This window comes from Metopolophium dirhodum, chromosome 4 (assembly GCF_019925205.1).
Source record: "Metopolophium dirhodum isolate CAU chromosome 4, ASM1992520v1, whole genome shotgun sequence".
Taxonomy (NCBI): Eukaryota; Metazoa; Arthropoda; class Insecta; order Hemiptera; family Aphididae; genus Metopolophium; species Metopolophium dirhodum.
The window spans coordinates 30765558-30789409 of NC_083563.1; the positions used below are offsets into that span (position 1 = coordinate 30765558).

At 28.0% G+C, this 23852-nt stretch overlaps 1 protein-coding gene across 3 annotated transcripts in view; it reads right to left on the reverse strand.

Moving 5' to 3' along the window:
• The window catches only part of LOC132942924 (uncharacterized), a 50907-nt gene that overhangs the window by 8329 nt on the left and 18726 nt on the right, over positions 1-23852 (reverse strand). For 2 of the 3 annotated variants that reach the window (XM_061011638.1, XM_061011639.1), the window contains exons 3-8: positions 13880-13945; positions 4999-5061; positions 1748-1807; positions 1372-1515; positions 572-835; positions 207-317 (exon numbers count right to left, since the gene is read on the reverse strand). In XM_061011638.1, the coding sequence (XP_060867621.1) occupies positions 207-317; positions 572-835; positions 1372-1515; positions 1748-1807; positions 4999-5061; positions 13880-13945 (708 nt within the window). Of the gene's footprint in view, positions 1-206; positions 318-571; positions 836-1371; positions 1516-1747; positions 1808-4998; positions 5062-13879; positions 13946-23251; positions 23474-23852 lie in introns of those variants that run through there. The other variant, XM_061011640.1, reaches the window with a different exon arrangement.

Sequence of the window (23852 nt, forward strand, 5' to 3'; positions counted from 1 at the left end):
TTACAAGGACAAAAAATAAAAAAATTGAACTAAAAATGTTTAAATAGTTTTAATACACAATAGAAAAAACACCCATTTTAAATTACTCTTTATTAGACTATACGAAACCACGACCTTGTTTCTCAAAGACTAATTTATTATGTGACACATTATCCATACAATGTTGTAGATCCTGCTGCGATAATTTGTATAGATAAGGTACTTACTAATTCGTTTTCGTGTTGGTCTCCGTCACTGCAAAAATCATCACTGGTGGCCAGTGACATAACACCGGAGTCGCTCATATCTTCGGTGGTTTCACGGTTTTGAATTTTCAACTATAAAAACAATGGGTTCGAATAAGCACGAAAACGTTTTGCAATCATACGGGATACATTTCGTATTCAATAACAAAAAAAAAAGCCATTATACAGAGCGTGATAAATGTTGAATGCATAAATGCATATATAATTTGATGGTTAAATAGCAATCAAATAATAGAGAACGTTATTATAAAAAACACACTATATTTAAATGTGCACTTTTTTTTATTTAACATCAAATACGATTTTAGTTATATTTGTAATCTTACTTTGGTCGTTGTTTCGATATCTTCCAACTCCAAAAGCCTGAACTCGAGTAGTTCATTGTGTTCTGATGTTTCTTTAAGTTGCGTTTGCAATTTATTCACTTCAGCTAAAAGGTCAGAATTTATACTAGACAACCGTTGGATTTCTCGTTTGTCTTTACGCAACGTCGAGTCTTTGAGTTGTTGCACTTGCATGCAATTGTATGCACGCAGTAATTCTGAATGTTTTTCTGAGAGTAATGAAAACATAGTTTCCAAATCCACCATCTGTAAGTAAAACTCTCATAAGAAACAGTTCTATATTTATCTTCGCAGTAAAAGTAATTAAAATATTTGTGGTTTTTTTTTTCATTTCTGAATTTAAGCTTTCCTTGATTTAGTTAGCGCAGATGTCATACATGCATATTTAAATATTTTATTTCAGTATATTATGCATAAATATTGAGCATAAATGAAGATACCCAACTACCCAAAACAAATATAAAATTCTAAGCTTTAAGACAAATTTCTCGAAATATAATTTTTGCGATATCGCGTTATTGTAATAGTGTGAGTTATATAAGTCTCAAGATTTATTTTTAGTCACACTGTGCTCTCTTTTTCTTGCAAATAAATTAGATATTGTGGCCAAGTCTTACATTATTGTTTTATTACATTATCATATTTATTTACTTATAATTTCTTTAGTAATTATCTTATACCTACGCAGCATATAATATAATACGTGTATAGTGAACAAATAGATTTAAAACAATTGTTTCACGCATAGTTAAAAAAATCTTTAATTCTTCCAATGTACCTACCTGTGGTAATTGATTTTCATCGTCTAAAATTATCGAATTGGCCGTGTTTCCTCCCACGCGGTTATTGACTTCGACAGATTTTTTCCGTACGTCCAGAACATCTTGAACGGTTGCTTTTGACGAATTTGTTAATATTTGTTGTACCTAGATAAATAAAATGTAATTTTTATGACATATTAAAAACAGCATAGGTACCCAAAGTAGAATGCACTACTAAAATATATGTACAACTATTTATTCTGTACAGACTCCCGTGTGAAATAGTTGAAGCTTTCGTGAGTTTACAATTATTATAAATACAGTTTTACAAACTATATACGTGATTTCTAATAATAATAATAATAATAATTACAGGTTCGACGAAATTGTAAATTACCTTAATGCTAGTGATTCGGTCAGTAAGTTTTGTTGAGCCAGTTTCTGAAGAGGCGTCGTTCTAAGTTTTGATTCATAAAAAAAAAGTATATTTAATATTATGTATAGACTCAAAATGTTTCATAAGCTAAAACGGTTAGTTCAATCAGGAAAATTACTCATACTAGACACTATCAATATTCAACATCATTAGATTTCGCCAATTTAACAACGAGCAATAGATGCGAGTGCCTAAAACTTTTAATACGAAAAAAATGTTTTTATTAATATAGGTGGTACCTTCTACCTATCCATATATGTAGGTAATTTTGGCGATAATAAAAATTAGAGTAATGACATAAGATATTAAAAAAAAAAAACAAAAAAACAAAAAAACCAAATATTTTTGGTTAATGTCTCGTCAAACGTGCAAAATCATAAATTGTTCATTATAAAGTATGATTTGTCTATTATTTTTATAAAAATTAATGTTAAGTACCTACTAATTTATCACACATACAATTATAGAGTTTGAGCCAAAGCAATAACTTTATAGTTACATAATTTTAAAGTTAAAAGTATTATATTAAATAAAAAAAGTGATCTTCTCCTTATGTTACTTATTAGTTTTTTTTGTGATTCGAAAATGAGAAAATATGTCCGAGCGGCGAGCACTAATGATTTTGGAAAGTTTAATTCTACTTGTTTTTAATATTGGAAGGAATTATTATTTAATTACAGGTATGTAATTAATAATTATTATAACTTAGACAGTTATACGATTGTAAAAATCTTAGTCACTACAACAACAATTATTTTATATAATCATAAGTCAATAGAAAATAGTTAGAAACAAAATGTGATTCGTAACTACTTCATTTTACTTTCCTTTTATTTAACAATTAATTGATATAGTTAATTTTATACGATTTAAAACTTTCAATGCACAAAATATAGAATATACACATATCAATAAAATATGTTTAAAAAAATCAAATAATTATTATTATATACCTACTTAAATTAAAATATATTATGTTACATTCATATTTTATTTGAAGAAGTTGTAGGTATGTTGAGTAAATATTTTTTTTAAATTTTTATATACCTGACAGTAAGATAATTGTCAAATCTCAGAGGTATTTTTTTTGGTAAAAACTAAAAACCTAATAATAATTTGAATATGGAGGATGGTTTGTATAATTAATAAGTCATTATTTCTCATGGTTTAAAATTAGAAAAGTAAGAAATAAATGTGCTCAGTGCGTATTAATTGTACTATATACAATTTACATGCTGAACGACTAATTTATTAATAGGTACCTATATTTAAATAACTAATAGTTGAACAATTACGTGTTATATGTAAGTATTTGTTAAGTTTCGATAAAATTAAACCATTAAAAAAAATAAAGTGTTATTTCTTTATGGAAAGTAGTTCTTACATCAAAGATGCTCTCACTGTAATTTTTAATTTATACATCCAAATTACTTCCTTTAGTGGTACCGGTTTTATGATAAATATATCCAATCAATAATTAATAAAATATAATATGAGATTTATAAAATAAAAACAATTTCATCTTTTCATTAAATTAATTAAAATTTAAACGATTTTTAATTACTATTATTTATTTAGTTTTGTATATTAATATTTTTACTTCATAATTCAGTCATATTTTAATGCAAAAATATGGAACATAAAATTAAATCCAATTACACGTTGTCACGAATATAAAATTTAATTCTTTAATGCAATATTTTGAAACGTCAACATTTCATTTTCGGATTTAATATACTGGAAATATAAGTGTATTAGTATTAAACGGACTTCCATGTAATATATTTCGTTTTTATAAAATTATTACTAAACAACATATTATAAATGGAGTACGAACAACTTTTAAATAAATGTATATTAAAAATAACATTAAATGCCTAGGTAGGTAGTAAAATTAAAACAAAATGTTTAACTTTAATACTGAAGGTAAATAATGAAAAGCGCGCAAACAATTTTAAATTATAAATTTAATAAATATAATATCTGTTAAAAACAGTTCATAATATTATGTGTATAATATGTTGTTTATTCTAAAATGTACAATTAATTTTGTAATCATAAAAAATAACAATGTTACATTATTTAGGTATAATTTACTCGGGTAAAAATATTATATTCGCGTTATTATGCACACTAGGAAGTGAAAATTAAAATATCTACAATGTTTTATAATTTTATTAGAAAGGTTTATTCTTATTGAAGTACAGACATCGAGAACGGGTATTGAAAAGTCCCGTACAACATTACAAACCCATCATTACGGTACACACTCGGGTTAAAAACAATATCAAAAATAATGATATGATTACGAATATCTTTTTGGTCGGGCATCACGAATATTCATCTTTCCTACAACAGTCGTGCACGGATTTAAAGGCACACCGATATTATGTTATTAATATTTCTCGTATTATTGTTTTTCACCATTATTATTGCGATCGTTCATATATTATAATATCGGCGGCCCCGCACGCACACTCGCAGGCCACAGCTTTATTACGGCGACGGGGAGAAAGCATTATTTTATTTTCGAAACACATTTTTTTTTATAATAATAGTAAAACATCCGTTACGCGTGTTTAACATATTTTTTACGATGCACGTATGCACAATGCACATGCATAATAATAATAATAATAATAATAATATATTATATCGGCCGTAACCATAAAAACGTTCGCAGAAATCGATGGGCGACATACGACATTCGAGTGTGACATTTCAACGTCTTCTCGAGCTCGCGTCCAACACGGTTTTCGTGTCGATAGCTTACGTTACTTCAGGTTAGGTCAGGTTAAATTATAAGTATTCAGTTTAAATTCGCAACGACGCAGTTCACACATTTAACGATGTGGTGCGTATCATTATACATACATTAAACGAAACTAGACTACTAGAGTTAAGTTTAAATATGATTTGAAATGTTTGTCAACTATGACGTGGATTAGGTATGATATTATGTCATTAGGACCTATTTTGATTTTATTGTTATCGCAGACGTATTGAAAATGCAGTGGACTTGATTATAATGCCTATTGTGTGTCGTGTGCGTTATTTGATATTATTATATTAATAAAAAATAATGATCTATAAAAACATAATATATTATATTGTTATGAATTAGAAGGTTATTTTTCATAAACATAATCGTTAACTTTCAACGGTTACATAACAATATTGCTGTTGAAAGTGAAAAATTTAATTCGTCTTACCTTATGGGCCGGTCCTTTTTTTTTAAAACTGGACTGTTGGGAACCTTCATTCAGCTTTTTGATCTGAAAAATAAAGAAAGATAACAGTGATAAAGATTAACGATATAAATAAAAATAATAACAAGACTAATTATTAATAATAATAGGCGATGACGTCGTATATGAAAAATAACGTTCTAATCGTTTAAATTTTTAATATAGTTCGCTTTCATTTTCTTGCTGCAGTCTTCTGCGATTTACTTTATTATTTTTTCATCATCATTAATGTGTTATTTTTTTTTGCACACGCGATTCCGCGGCAGATCGTGATCCCGCCAAAATGGTGCCTTGGATCGTTCGTGATGTCGTGGGTGCTTCAAACCAGTCGCTGTTGCGAGCGGTACACTCATACAAATACACTTTCACCTCCGACCGGATCACGTTTTACCTCCACCTCAATTCTAGTATATACCTATGTGTTTGGCACCCGGCGCATGGTCAAATTGGACCAACTAATTAATTTCGACACCTGTTTACCGCGGTCGATCAACCCACCTGCATGGATGCATGTCAGCCTGTTTAATGTACCGTTTATCGTTTCATAATTTTTAATCAAAATACTTCAATGCTTATACCACAGAAAACTGCAGAAGGTAATACAAATTAGATATATCCCCCCTGCCCACCCCACACTCCTCGTAATGATAAATCGTTTTGAAATGTTGATGCATTAGAGCATTAGCTATCCTAGGCATCTAACTTATACTTTGTGAATTAGGTATGTATGACATATTATACTATTCTTATTATTATTAATGCAAACCTAATACCTACATTAATACTTTTTCATAATATTATGTAATACAATAAAAGTTATTATTGATATTAACCTTTGAGAAAAACTTAAAAAATTACAGACTTAAAAAAAAGTAAATTTGGGATTTATATTCCTGATGGTTTTTTATTAGGAAGACGTCGTTCCCGCATGTGTTGGCCCTGTTTTACTAACGCATTTATGCATAATATACCAAAATGTACGTCCGGCAGTTCCAATTTTATTAGAGTGAAGTGACCTATTATCAAACTTAAATGAAAGAACATTATCTGTATTCTCTCGTGGGTTTTTTATTTTTAAGTGAATTATAAGCGTTTTTAAATATTAATATTTTACATACTCATATCACTTAAAAATACAAATATCGTAAAAGACCAACGAGAGAACACAGATGATAATCTTACAACCGGAATTGATCATCTGTGAGATATGGTTGCGTATGCTATTTAATTCGTCAATTAATATGTGTCACTATATAGGTAATGCCAGAAAGAACATTGGACTTATTTTTATTATTTCTATTTGGATAAAAGCGCGTGGTAATAAGTAATGGCTAATGGATTAGAAAAATAAATCGAAATAAGTCTTAGCAAGTTGCAGGTTGCAAAAAATAAATAAAATAACGTTCACAATTTATTCTACTTGGATTTGACATTTGTTGGCCTTTATTCATAAGCAGATGAGTCATGTATGAAATCACACAAATTTGACAGGTGAACACGCCTATTCCCCACAGGAAATCCGCCAATTCGTTTCGACTGATTAATGGACAGTGCCGTATGTATGCTATATTATACACTGCGAGAAAACAAACGAAGGAGGTCAAAGCAATAAATATCTACTACTACAAAAAAATCTAAGTACTACATATTATACTGATATGGGTGGAAATTCTATGAACGTCTTGAGCAAAGTGCTAATAATTCGTTGATTGTTTTTAAAAATGAATCATAAAACATAAGATTTATGTTATGTCACACGTCGGTATTTATATTTATATATAGGTAGGTACTGTTGTAATTCATTATAATTTTATGTTAAGATTGTCAACTATTTATTTTTATTTTTAATTCATAACATGCTTTGATAACGTCTTAAACGTAAATTACATATTATTATTATAGTTAAGGAGAAAAAAAATGAACATACATGCTGCTATTAAATGTAGGTATATACACTGCACACGCTTGAATGCACTCGGTTTCAATATAGAACTCTATACCTATACTTATTTACTATATACATAAAAAAAAATGTAATAAAAATGAATAACTATAATATTAGTTGAGACATTTTATAGCTTCTATAAATGCTTTAATAATTAAATTCTCTCACGTGTTGTCTAGTGTCCGATTGACCACATTCCAGAATTTTCAACGAGTTTTCAAAATTTTTAAGGTCACATAAGAATATTACGAAACTTTGATACATTCAAAAAATGTTAACCCTTATACAATAGGAACACTGTAGTTGACGGTATAAGGCTTATAGCAATAACTAAATTTAGTATGAAATAATAAATATATTATATACGTAACTAAACCAACATAATAATTATGTATATATTATTTTTTTTTCAAACCGGTAAAATCAAAATCACAATTTTTATTTATTTTTTACTTAAAAAAAACGTTCAATAATAAAATATAATATAGATGTTAACTATCATAATGACATAATAAAGTGATTTAGTCGATTTAGATATTAAAGACACCACTATAAGGTTTACAATCGTTACAAGAATACTAGTAATACTGGATTATGGCTAAAAAATGCAATAAAATGATAATTTAAAGTTGTAATTTGTAAATGTCGCAATATACCGTGTATAATGTATATAATAGCCTGACACAACCACATGTGACCTAAAGATGTGGGAAATGTCTATTATATTCTAAAAGGTTAATAACCACCAAATTCATATAAAATACTATTACCTACCTACCTAGTAAATTTAGTTAACATATAATATAATGTGTATAACATAAAATCAATTTGTTAAAAATATGTAGGCATTATAAAAATATACGATTCAGGATAAAATGACTAGATTTTTGATCTCCCTATCCTACTTAATAAAACATTTTAGTTTTTTAGTTGGTCATATTGATTTATAGTACCTATTAGAATTAAGACTTAAACAAAAACACAAATTTGCATTTATTTACGATTTTGTCCGATACTGATTATGGTTTTAAGTTTTAAGTAAAAAAAGAGAAACCATTGGTTTTATGAATTTTATATCCGAAGACACTTAACCTAATGGTTATTACCTAATGAGTAATGTACCTACTAATGTGTCTCTATAATTTATACTTAATTGATTAATCACTGAATAAAAAAAATAACGTTAATACTGTTTAAGGTTTGTTAAAATCACAAAAAATATAGTTTATTTTTATTTTTTTGGGATTCCTAGAAGTAAATAATAAAATTAAAATCTATATAAATATAAAATATGTAATATATTATGCAATAATTTTTTTCGGAAATTGTTTTGTACATATAGTTAATATTAAGTTTATAACGTATTTCAATTTAAATAGGAGACTGAATATTTGTATATAGCTATTAATTATTCATGATTTATTGAAAGCAATTAACTATTTTAACCTACATTCGATGGGAAGCCAACACAATATACTATGGTTTATTAGTGGAACTTATTAAGAATTAAAAATACTTACTTGGTAATGGTGGCTAAATACATTATTTATGAAACTGAATTACTTTATAAAATCAAAACTTTGATATGTTTTTATAATTTAAAAAATGTGTTTAAAGAAACTACCAATACATTTTTAATAATTTACAATTCTATAATTTTCTATTAGGTATGAGCATAAACAGCAAATTGAAAATAAAAAGTGTATTTTTTAATACTGTACGCATAATTCATATTATATTATTACATTTAATACTTGTCCTGATTTATTTAAAAGAAGTATTCTAATAGATATTTGAATTTATTAATTTGTTAGTTGCTACCTATAATTATTATTTAGTGTTTTAGTTTTTACGTAAAATAACTCCTAGCTATATCTTCAATGTGATACTGAATAAAGTATCAACATCAAAATATATTCACTAACTCTATGATAAGTAGTAAAATTAGGAAAATTACAATGTTTGCATCAACAGTTATGTAGGTACCTAGTTAAATAGTGGGTATAATAACTCATAATGATGGTCTTACAACTTTAATTGTGTTATGTGCTTGTAATTATTTTATTTTTTAATACACAATTAAGACAATGGAACATTGAATAATAATATTCTAAATAATAGATAACTGTTATTTTATTATAGAGCTGTATAATATAACAAATAGTTTGTTTTTTACTGTGTGTTTTAAAAAAAATTTCAACGCGTGTAGCATGTTATTATTAGTTGTATAATAGGTGCATAAGTGTATTCATAAGTTATATTATGCATGAAATGAAATTGTTATATAAACATGAAGCGTAAAGCCCTAGACCAAATCTACTAATTATATTGAATTTACGAACATAGTGCACTACAATAATTATAATATCGTCTATAACGCACTTTAATGATATCCTCTGACCACAAAATAATCAATTATGTAGGTGCAACTTGAAATAACTCTCGTAGAGTCTCAAGTAGGTACTTGTTGGCACACTGTCTAAAACCCGGAATATTCATCCGAAAGGCGATAGTAATATTATGATTTGGAGAAAACTAATTAATTTGTTCGCGTATCTGTTATTGTTGTTGTCTTGTTGTTAATAACGTAATAAGCAGCGATCGCACAAACAAATAACAATATAACGGTAGAACGATGATGCGTTTCGGTTGAACGAACTTCAGCATATTGTCTCTATGTGTGTGTATCCTAATCGAATAACTATTATCGCGTTTTATAAGTTATTATTCCTTTCGTATAATGAACGTCAATAATAATAATTATGAAAAACATACAATATTTTAAATATATATTGTTTTATTCTCGGCAACTATATAGGCTCAAACGTAACCGGTTCGTCGTCAGCCCCGCGATTTAGGGACCCCCGAGGTCCCCCCCCCCCCCCGGTGTAAAGTTATCGTCGTAATAATATAATATTACATTATTGTTATCAAACCGTTTGTAGGACTGCAATATTGTGCGTGTGTGTATAACACGACTGGGTGTGCGGATGGCGCGTGTGTGCGCATATCAGTGAAAGTACAAACGGGACGGCGCGGCAGTGGTGGCGGCGGCGGGAGAAAGTAGCTTCGGCCCGTTCCGGAGTGCAAGCGGGAAAAAAATATCATAAACAGGCTCATGACGGGTGCGTGTGTGTGTTTATTATTATTATTTTTATTATTATTGTTATCGTACCTATTTCTCTAGTTCCCGACGACGACATAACATTATTATAATAAGTTTACAACGCGCACACGCATGATGGTAAATAAGTACGCCGTACAATAATAATATGCATTCTTGAACTTCCAATACCGTTAATGACTTTCAAAATAGTGTTCACTGTCCATATTATAATATAATAACCTTCACCTTTCACACAAATACGTAGTGCACATAGTACGTAATACACGTATTTATATATTTTTTATAATACAATAATGGGCGTAATAAGACGTATATTATAACAAAATTAATATGTGTTTTTGGTATTTGTATTATAATAATTATTATTACTGTCGTTGCGTCCATGGAGCAGCTAGTGGCCGGGCGGATATTTCGTGACGCTAAGAGCAATAGACCATCATGGTTAAATATATAATGATATGTGGACCGTACACGTATAGTTTCCAAACATTACTATGCTTGCAAGCGACCATTAAGACAACAATAGGTATAAGACGTTATGATTATGGTGTTACAAATAACAATTGTTTGTTGTGCATTGCACAAGTCGCCGAAAAAAATAGACCTTATTTAGATATGGGGTCCTCGTCAAATGGGTAATATATGGAATAAGTACATGAGTGTACTTGAGAGACACCATATTAATATAATGTGTTAGTAGGTACCTAAATATTATAATATCTCCCTATACCGACTAACTACTTGAAAGTTGATACAAATACAATTTTAGTTCGTTTAGTTGACGCATAAGGATAGGTAGGCACCTAAATAGTAAATATTATAATTTTTATCGCTGCATCGACTACTTGAAGGTTAATACAAATTCAATTTTAGTTCGTTTATTTAACGATTTTAAACACAAACAAATTACTGAACGAAGTAATAGATATTGCCGATCGATTATAATATAATGTATGGTTAACAACCTTAATACAGATAAATCATTTTTTATTTAAATAAAATCTCTAACAAAATATATAATTTTAATCTGTGATCATCGTATTACAAATGTCACACGTTAACGTTTAAACTTCATAGTGGAAAATATTCATGATTTGTATTTCGAAAATTATAATTATACATTCTCATCATATACATTATGCATTTAAACATAGTTGTAAAAGGTAAATTTGTTGCTAATTTTATTAAAACAATTATTGTTTACGTCGACACAAACTTGAATTTGACGATACAAATTATTATTTAGCATATTATTTTTATGTTTTATACTTTTATATCATACTCTGTCGATAATTATTATTAATATATGCATATTTGTATAAATACCATAAAATAGGTTTAAAACGAATATAATAGAGGCTAGTTTAATTGATTATATTTAAAACTACGATTTTTACTTCCAAATTACATAAACAGAACTGTAATTTAAATAATATAATGTACTTGACATTTATAAATATTTCGGGTACCTACAATCTACATACTATAATGATATAACAGTATTTTATGCAAAATTAAACTCATAGATAGAACCTACATAAAAGAACATCTCAAAAATGTTGAATGAACGCTGCAGTTAATACTATTGTTATATGTTCCGTATAATGTCATTTCTATAAAACTGTTTAAAAATTAAAATTTATATAGGTATACCTACTTATAAAAGATAATGATGCGTATTCATACATTGTAGTAGAGATCGTAGGTTGGGCCATTATTTTGAAATTGCGTATTAAAGATTGAATATACGTATAACTATAGGTTAACGAGACGTTAAAATTTAAGAAATATTTTTTAAATATTAAAAAAGTAAAACATTTATGAATATTCAGAATGATAGTTATAAAATGTACATGCCTATATGATTAATATTACATCAAAGCGTCTGTGTCAATATAAATCCGTGCCATATATAATAATATTATTATTTGTAAATTCAGTCATAATAGAATATTTATGTAAGCGTGCGAGTACTGAGTATCGAGTAGAATGGATCTAATTAAGTATTTTATTACATACGAATTGAATTTTCTTTACATTTATTATCAATACGAGACATTGAAAAAACGTGTGCTATAATCCTTTGAATCCGTCTTCACAAGCCATTAGCTCAGGTCGTTTAATACTCATAAACGTAATAAAGTACGTACCTACCCTTATTATTAAAAAAATATAAATATCTAAGAAAAAAGAATATCGAATAATAGAGCTTTTATGAGATTTTAATATTATATTATAACATACCATCATTTAGGTACCTACCTACATATTATTCTCAATATTTTATTTCATATTTTTTTTTTTTGGACTTGGGTAATTTTAATGGTTTGCTTTAATTTTTGAAGTCGACACTTGTCTTATATATTTTATTTTGAATATAATAACTATATATTTGATAGTAAAACTCCTCTAATGTTTATTTAAAATGAACAAATAATAATATTATACCGTCGCGTATAATACCTACTAATGTAAAAATATACATTTAAAAACTAGAAAGCAAGTATAATAAATTATTGATTAATATAAACTGACAGACTTAATAAATTATTACTCGTATTAATCATATTATGCAATAAAGTTATAACAATATTAATGACAATTACTAATTCTTGATTTCTTTTCATGATTTCAAAGCCTAAAGGTAGTTATTATCTAATTAGTATCGTATTGAGTGAAATAAACTATTTTACATTTATTTTTTGTATTAATAACTACTAATTCCCAATAATAATAATAGCTCGTTGAAATTGTTTAGGTAATTTGTATATTATATGCCTCGGTTATGATTGTGAGTTATAACAAACAGAGTTAACCGAATAGGCTTGATATTTAAAACTATATTGTTTGACACCTAGCTAACATATATTATAAATTGCAACTTATCAAGGTTGAAACAATTGGAACAGTTTGTCTTAAATTTTTTATGATTTAATGAATACATATTATGCGTAAAACATTAGGTAGGTATTCTGTTATTTTATTATTATGTAATCGAGAAATGTACGAATAAAATTTAAATTTACGAGTACAAATATTTTAATATATTATATTAATATTATGATAATATTATACACGTTGTATGACGTGTATAATACACCATATTGTATGACGTGTTGACACGTACGAAGAGTCAAATACACCCATTATGAAAGTATGGTAAAAGTACCTACATAATACAATATGTGAATAAATTCGATTCATTAGCGGGATATTTAGCCTTTCATCGTCTTTAATTGTTGTATCGATTATGGCTATCGAGTGCACGGAAATATACATCAGATTCAATCATTCAGATACCATATAATTATCATTATTATATTCTATACACAATAACTATCCGTACGTATAGTTATATTGATATACGCCTACGTACTATTATAGTACTATAATAGTGGTATTACATCATAAATTCAGTACATTTGACAATAAGAATGCAGCTACAATAATATATTCACATAATATTATTAATTATTATTTTTGATTAAAATGTGTGACTAAATGAGAACCAGTGCACTGACACAATTCTGTTTGTAGTTTACACCGACTGCGGCTGTTGTTGTTCCATTTTATTGTTCTTATCGGACACAGACCTTCTAGCGTTATCTTTTATCAGTTTTAATGAATCCGACCAACATAATAATGCTTGTGAAAAACGGGTTTTAATTAAAAACCACCGGAAGCATAAGGCAACGACTTATTGTTGTAACCTATGTAGTCCAAATAATAATATTCTCCCCTTACTTTTTAAAGAAAGAAAAAAAGCTACTCACCAGGTCTTTGACTCTACTCGAGTTTTTACTCGTAAGCGACAAATCTTCAACTGTATCTTTGATCATCTATAAAAAAAAATAAAAACCAAATTAACATTTGAGTAAGGTTATTGTAAAGGTGGTGATAGGTGTTCCACATATTAAAATAATATTTTTTGATGTATAATATATCGAACAACTAATATGATATTTTTTTTGAAAAATGTGTTAAATTGAATTAGGTTTCTATTTAGGTCTAAAATAAAATATAATAATACATCTTAAAATTGTGAGCAGATAGACAAAATAAACATGCGATACTTGTCAAAATGATTGGTACATATTATTATACCAAGTACCTACACCGATTAGTGATAATACATATGGGTATCAAAAAATGTTATAGAATTTTAGCATCAGAGTATAAATCATACCAGATTTTTTCTGTGGATTAATAGTTTTATATGAGTACATTTATAATTTTTATATTGAAATAATATTTCACTAACTATTATATATTGTATTGGAATACGGAATGATTTTTTGGATTAATATAAATTCCAAAAGTATGACACAAAAAAAATGTGAATAATAATCTTTACCGCGTGGACCGTAGTATATCAATTTATGTTTTTTATTTTTTTTTTCAAAGACTAGAAATAAATTAAATTCCAACTCTCCTGTTCATATGCGGAGTGATCAGTAAAATTAATATTGTAAACTTAACGAAGAATCTCAAACGATTTGTATGAAATTTCCATCAAATGAATCTGTTTAGATGTATCGAATAAATACAGGATGTATATTTATTTTTACCCGTCAAAGAGAATCAATGAAGTTATTTCTATTTAGTTTTAAATTATTAAACATGTTTATATAATATTTTATGTATGAGAGCAATCACTGTGAGAAATACTTATTAATATAAGGAATGTAAGATGTATAATATACAAACATGGAAGTACGAATGTATAATAATTATATTTCATTTAAATTAAAATTGATAAAAGTTTAAAAATAAATCTAATACTTGAGATAAAATTATGAAATGAATATATCTGTATACTATAATATTGCTCACAATTTGGTGACCTAGTATACAGAGTTTGTCGATAAACATAAAAGAAAATCTCTTTCAGATTTTTAATGAATATTTTAAACAAATTAGAAATTTAAACAACTTGATTTGTTTTATAAGATTAATATATAAGTAAGATTCTTTTGTTTGTGGACAAAGTAAGTTTATAGTTTATTAAATTCGTTAAGGGTTAAAATAGATTATGTAGATTTTGAAGAAATGTTATTTTTAATCGATTAAAAATCCTTTTCAAGTTATTCAAGTTTACAAACATTAATTTAAACGAATAGCATTATTTTTTCTTTGGAATTAAGAAAAAATAATGGCTCATTATATAAAGTATTAGCCTTTAATATCCAATGGGGATTGTTTATTGAACAAAATAAAAATGTATTATTTTCAACAGATTATAATCTTTAGTCTTGTTAATGGAACATTGTATAATAAGCATAATATATTATATGACGTTTGTATCATATCAAATAATATTTTAAGTTTTTTAGCATAACATATCATGACAGCAATGTTATAATACATAGTATGAGGTATTATTGTGGTAAACTTTATTGTATATTATAGTTTGGTGTAGTTTATCATTAAAAACTATAAACAATAATATTGGTTACAAACTAAAATATAATATCAAACTTGAAACTCTTTTAATGATCCCTTAAACAATAGGTATTATATTATATTTATGTGTTTCTCCAGTGCATCGTGTTCAGAGTGCACTACAATACATACTATTTGTTCGCAGTTATTGTAATTTGTACACATCCATATCTAATATAATATGTGTATGTAATATGTATACGTAATATATATATAATATAAAAGCAACTAGTTATAAATACTAGCGCTAGAGAACTAAAAAAAAATGTCTTAGTAAGTCTAATTTATAATTTTAATTAATCGTCTGTACTTTATTACGAGTTCTGTATGCATATAAGAGTGAAAATGTTTAGCGATTATTTGAATGGAATGAATTATATGTTAGGTATACGTTTGATATATACCCATTTTTTTTTCAAACAGTGACAAGGGAAATGTAGAAATCACACTTGTGCGTGTTTGGAGAGAAAAAAGTTCACCGGACGATAATGACGGTATACAGCGGTTAATGAGTAATTAAACATTACAACCAATTAAGGGCACGTTCTCGTGATGGAGCGTAATTAACGAGGTAACGACACGAAGCTATCGTAAACGCGTTTCCGATAATGATTAAATTGCTATTAATGGCGGATAATGTTTTATTCTATTACATATTATTTCTTTGAAGTTTATTAAAAAAATCTAAGATCAATATACCTCACTAGTCCGCACTGTACCTATACATATAATATGCACTAACGGTAGTGGCGGCGCTATTTCATATTTTTTACTTTGATTAAATATCTATTAGATGTGAGATGATGTCTGTAGCGCGGAAGCATCATATTATATTTCAAACACGAATACACGATATCATAGTACTTGGTAAATACAAAGGTACACGTATTATATACCACATTATCACATACATTGTCGTTGACTAGATAACGAGACTTTGAATTGACTGATTACGTAGATGTGAACACATTTTAAACTCATCACTCTTCGGCAAAAATGTAGTCGAATGCCTTTAATGACAATTTTATTGCGAGTTTGTCAAAATGGAATAAGTACGACGCCGTTTAAATAAAAACGAGGAGATATGAAATACAAGGATTTCCAATTTTTGAATAAGGTATTATCTACTGGACTCAAAAGTGAGCAAAGAAAACATATTAGATGAGTACGGCTTTAAGTAACAACTGCAATATACTCTGCAATTGTAAATTATAACACATTACAATCGATTTGATGTTTTTTAAAAAAACATATAAAAACAGTAAATTCTACTCCATCACAAACGGATTTTAAAATGCTATGATTAACACTTAAAAATGACGGCAATACGTACGAATCAGGTACCTAGTGATTTAAATGTTATGGAATACAAATAACCAATCGGAAAACGATCATCGTATATTGTACCAAACGGAAATATGCAGAAAATGTACAGACTACCGACGAAAGATATCTTACATAATTTACGCTCAAAGGTAAAAGTGAAATCTTTAATTTGATTATCTCATTAGGTGCTTTAAGTATTTCATATATTTTGTGTTTGCTTTGAGGACCGAGATACATAATTATGTAGTATAGACTATCGACGAAGGTTCGTGCATCGATAATAGCTCTAAATAAAAGATTTGATTATTCGAAAATTGCGCTTCGAGGATATTTTTGATTATTTTTTCTGCTACATAATACATTAATATATCACGCATCACGGATATCTGGTTTTCTTATATCCATAACAGTTACTATTTATAGTTTTAGCATGTTTAACTGTCCGCGGGCGCAGGAAGTGCCGCAGGTATGTTAACAGTTCTCATTATTTCATAATGTCACATGGTCTGAGCTTTCCCCTTGCGTATTCGACTTTCTAATGCCATCAGATGTCAAAAACATTATTAGTTAGTCGGCGGGCTATTCATTTAAAAAAAAAAAACATAATAGCACCTCAGAGCTTAACATTATTCAACTACAAGTTGGTTAATTAACAAAAAAAAAAAAAATCCGTTTGTTATCTAATATTATATTAAAGCTTTTCAAAATTGGACATTGTTCAAAATAATATGCACTTTTAGTGCACAGCTAGATTACACTTTGTATTAGAGTATTTTACATTTCACACTAATTGTTTTAATAAAATATTAGTAAGCACATAAATAGATATAAACTATAATAATTATTGTACCTATTAACATTTTTGTATTTAATTAAATATTGAATTAAATTCGAGGTTGTTCTTCACACATTTGCTTGATTAATTTTTAGTTAACACTGAATATTAGTTTATAGGAATTAGGAAGTACACTATAATAGTGGTTAATTACTGTATAACTATAATAAACAACAATTTTTGTCTGGTTGTATACTTGTAATAGGTTGTATACGTGTTAATGTATTATTGTATATTTTATGAACGTGAATATAACGTAAACACACACGATTATATTATTACGTTTTATTATCTATTGCGGATAATCCTCTGTAAATTATTCGAATAATTGTGTATTACATTATATTATTTTATTTTAATAATGCATATAATATTATTATGGCATAATTCGAAAATAAATATTATTCTGTAAAGACATCTACGGTTATGGCTGTGGAGTTAATTTAAAGTAGATTTTATTGAAAAGAAAAAATAATAATATAAATTTTAATTTACGTTTTCCCCGCCCACTTGTCGAGTATTATAAAATTAAATTTTTAAAAATAATTCGGAACTCGACGACCGTGCAAACGCGAGATTTAAAATAAATTTGCACTTTCGGTGGGAAAACAATGCCAATACGGATATATAACATACGAAAAATTGTAAATGCCGGGGTCACGTTCCCGCGATGGCCAAACGTCGTTTCACACGAGGAGGATGTGCCACTTATCACATATTACTCTTGCACGCCGCACGGGGGCCCCAAGTTATTATAACCAGCCGCTTGGTCCACTGACCCACCTGTGTTACCTGAATCTCCCGTTACCGGGTTGTCAGTTTTTCCTTTCTTTTCCCTGGATCGATGTACCTACCCCTCACGGGCGACGAGAGTAACTTATTCACTATTCAAATCGTTTACGTAACGACGGTCGATATAATATATATAATATAATATATTGCGCAGCGCGCTGAATAATAATATAGATAAATAGATATAGATACGTACAACATAGCCACCGACGACGACGGTCTCTGTCAGCGATCGACCGACGGATATTTATTATTTATATATATATATGTATAGGTACATAATAGGTACAGGAAGAGCGCCCCAAATTTCCACCGGACAATTGGCCCATTTACCTTATAAGGGCACCCGATGTCCCAGATTGTTCTTAAATGTCAAAGAACAATTGGCTAAATCGGAAGACTGGTTACTCATTCCACCCCTCCCTCCTAGACGCTATGCCGCCGTCGCCGCTGCCGCCGCCGCCGCTCGTCGAGAGAATATCTCAAACCGGCTGATGAAATTTCGAACGATAGGTAAATAATTTATTATGTGGAACATGTAGGAAAGGAAGTCGCTAAAAAAACGAGTTCCCAGTCCGTTCGCTTGGAACACCGAATAATAATTAAATGACCGACATCTTCCCCCGATTATTTAGTGAATGAAATCACTGCAGTCTGGTGCATGCGCAGTGGTTATTACAACAACGATAAATCGCCATTTCCGGAAAACATAAATACATAAACACGATGTATTTTTATTTATTTGATTTGATTTAATTTGACATCCAAGGATCACAGCTGGGCCTCGATGAGAGGAGCTCGTGTGGAGGCCCAGGATTATCTTTTGGTTTACAAAATTATAATAATAATTAATAGGTACCTATATTCTCAACTATTTGTATATTTAAAAACATATAAGGTTTGACAAAAGGTAACAGAAATTCTTAAAAATAATTGCTACCCGACCATTCGGGTATTTAAAAACATTTTAGTTGCATTATATATCAAAGCCAGTTGGAAATGTATTTTTCGAACAAGAGAAATATACCTAGGCAATATTATAATTTAATATAATATTATTATGTGTACAGATAATCCAATAGGTAACCGACATAATCAAAACAGTCGGTCAAAATCTGTACTGTATAGTGTGAACAATATCATATGGTATATAATATAACATACATAATATTCAATAGATAGGAACATTTAAAAAAGGATGTTTATACAATGCGTGTTTGAGTAAAACAAAATATTATTTTGTATGGATTTGAATGTTATCATAATAGAAATTTATAGTTTCATTTCAGTTGGCTTCATTTTAAAATTTAGATTGTAATTTGTAAAGAGTAAAAACATATATACCTAACTTCACAGTTCTCACGGTAAAACATTGAATAACACATCGAACGACTTGGTCTATGAATGGCAGTTTAATCCAATTCAAAAATCTCCCAATAATCCTAGCTTATAATTATAATTATTTATATTGTATACTTACGTATATTATCTTTTATAGTTTGATGTGTACGGCTGGGCGTTAGCAAAATATGTGTTTTTTAAAATTTTATTTGGGTTGGTTAGGTTAGGTTAATCAAACCTAATATTTAATTTTAATATTAACAATAAATAATTAATTTCGAAAAAAACAGATTGCAAAATGTGTAAAATATAATAAAAAAAATGTCAGATGAATAAACTACATAGAAAAATGAATATACAACATTTTCCTCAACCTATTAGTTATTTATTTATTCTTATTTATTAGTGTTAAAGCCTCGGTCTATAGACCACTGGCTTATATTTTTTAAATTATTACATGGTTTTAGTCATTATTTCTATATTTATACCACGAATTATTACTTATTAAATTATTATTAAATAACAACATTTACGTTATGTACCTACCTACAATTGAGTTGATAATAATAATTAACGTTTTATTGAAATATAACAGTTCATTATATATTTATATACATATAGTATAATATAATAGTTCTGTACCATTAAATATGGTTATTATGTGTAAATTATTTACAAATTATATTATTATAGTCACTATAATATAATAATTGTTTATCAAAAAAAAAGTAGCAAATAATAGCGCTGTTATAGGTATCAACTTAATATAAAATTCATAATATAGGTACAATTTAAATTGTTTTATAATAATGTATAATTTTTTTAAATTTGTAAGAAAGGTGTTATCTAAATTAATACAATTTACAAAGATTGTACTAAAATGTACTAAAATGTTTGATGGATCAAAAAATATAATAAATGACAAACATGATGTTTATACAAAATTTGTTCTTCATTATTAGTTATTACTGTGTAGAAATACACGAGTTATTAGATATATTGCATTTGACCTTAAAATTGAATTGTGCGCATGGATTGTTTCAAAAAGTATTTCTCAAGTTTTAGATAAGTGTATGCACATTAATGAATTTAAGTTTCCCCGGCAAACCCTATTTGGAAAACCATTGTCTAGTACGGTATGAAATTTAAAATTATTATTCGCGATGCTAGTGAAATCGTCTTCCATCGTCGTCGTAATGAACGATTAAAAAGGAACGAATTAAAATTGAATTCGTGACCAAAAATCACAATTGGTTAGATCAGAGGTGAATGTCCAGGAGGTTAAGGCCAATATCGATTTGTGGTCAATCGCAATGATTCCCGGGGGCATGGGGCAGCTTAGGCTGATTCATACGACACTATAGGTCGAGGCCGATAAGTTTTTTTTTTTACTCTAACTTACCAATATAACGCATTCTAAGAGATGCCAACGTTATATCTACCCGATTAAATATTTTATGAAACAAATGTTTCAGTTCAAAAAAAAATCAAGTCATGGTAAAGTTATGGTTTAAATAAGGCCATAAATCATAGTGTTTTAGCAATAATTCAAATGTCTGTGCTTACCAATAAATAACTACCTATGTCCTATAATATGTATTAAAGCAGTTAAAAATGATTATCATTCACGACATTTGCAAAAATTAAATTAAATTAAGTAATAGTACCTACATATTTTTTATTTTTTATTAAATAACAGGGCTTTAAAATAACAGATATAATAATTATTATAAGATACATAAAATAAAATAAAATGATTATTTAGTTTATTAAACAAAGATATAATTGATACGAAAAAATTACCTACTTGAAAATTACTAAAAATAAAATAAATTAGAATTGTTTAATTAAAGTTTTATTACAATAACTTTCCTTTGACTATCAAATACTCATAGGACACCACCTATATTTGTTAACACGTTATAATTTGGTTGTCTATTTAAATAACCCCTATTTTGTTTAAACTGTTTTATTTAATTAAGTGTAAATACGGTTTTTATTCAACATAAAATCATATATACCTATTTCAATTTAAATAAAAATATTTATTTTTAAAATTGTATTTTCATTTAGATAAGTAACACACCACACAAACTACTATGGTAATAAGGCAACCTGCAGTAATAAGTGTATAGTATAATATGTTACATACTCGTAAGTATATTTTTTTACTTGTTGCATTGTCCAATTAATAAAAGTCGTGAGAGTACTGGCTGTAAAATTCGAACATAAATCCGTTGAACCATCATTATCATTATTTGATAACAAAAAATAACACGATCTACTCGTACAATTAGAAATAATGGTTAAATATATAGTTTTATTTTATTAATTATCTACCTATTTTATTATATTATACGATTCAATTCAAAAACGTATAAACATACTTAAATACCTATGTGAGTATGTGACTATGCATAATGAATGTATAAATCACATTATAACACAATTTATTGTTCTTGGGTATAGGTATAACGTCTAGAATTATTTTTGAATATAAAAATATTAGCTATTATATAATGCTCTGTTAAAAAAATAATAATGTTTATAATTATTAATAGTAATTTAATTATTAATTCATTATTTTGAATTATTGATCTCTATGATCCGAAAAATTTAAGAATTAAAAAATAAATGCACACCATATAGGTACATTTACTTTAACTACCTACTCCATAATCATTATTTATAAAATGTTTGCATAAATATTAAATACTTATTAGTTATTCATCATTATCTTTTAGATATTAATTCTTGCAACTTTATAATATAAAATGTCTAGGTGAACATACAGTTATAACTTATGAACTTTAAATCAATTTTAAAGTATTTTCCTGTAAAATATTGATAAAGAAAAATTAAAACATTATCATATAAAACTGAGTTTGTTATTTGTTAGATACTATTTTAAATATAAGAAGTGTGTATACGGTGCAAGTGATGAAAGTAAATACAGTATATATATCTATATAATATCATTTTGATTCTAATAAATGAATATATTATTTAAATACATCAATCAAATAAAGTTAATTTTAAGGGTTTACAATTATTATATTAAGCTGATTATATCGTTAAGTCTTATAATGAAATGTTACCAAACGTTTGTTTCTTTTTGTGGAAGTAGGTATTGAGTTTGAACTAACAATAGTTATTAATTTATTACGTAGTCGGTATTGTATAATTAAGTCAAAGTTAATTATTGGTATATGGTAAGATAATGTTTTTCATAAGGATATTGCACTTTATAAAAATTATTATATTATTGATATATGAAGAAATGACGTTAAAACGATATCTATATGGTCTATGGTCCATACTAAATAGCTGAATAACTGCAGTTGTCACAACAAGCGTTCAAGTCTATTGTGGAATGCGCTTCGAGAAAAAATCCGAAAAATTCGTTTACCTGCATGGTGGCGTCAAGGTGAAGTGGTGCATTTATAAGATCCATCGGAAGGTGTGTGTGGGTGTATCGATGAGAAATTAATAATGATAAATATATAACAAGCCTTGCGGACGACACTCGGTCGATAACGACGGCACCGGCATTATTCCCGAACACGCGCACAGACACAACAATCAAAACACGTTTCACCGTTGGAACGTGAGACCGAACTGAGTGCACTGGCGAAGCACCTGTTGCTCCGACTATCGTTCTCCATCATAACCCCAGTGCAGACGTCTACATACACATTGGATATATGGCGGCGGCGGCGGCGGCGGCGAAAAGAAAGGAAATTGACACAGCTCCGTACACCCGAGCGTATACAGACTCTTCCATTTACAGACCATTATTATGGCGTGTATATCGTGGTTCAACGACATCAATTTGTGGTTTCGTTGGGTACCTATTTTTACTTTTTGGAATCGACTGAAATATATGTTGCGCTATGGGGATAACATGAATCGTATTAAACATCTCGAGCAAAATTATTATACCTATAGCTAGGTTTATGTAGCTATTAAACTCGCAGCGATTAAGCCATTGTTTCTACAATAACGTATTA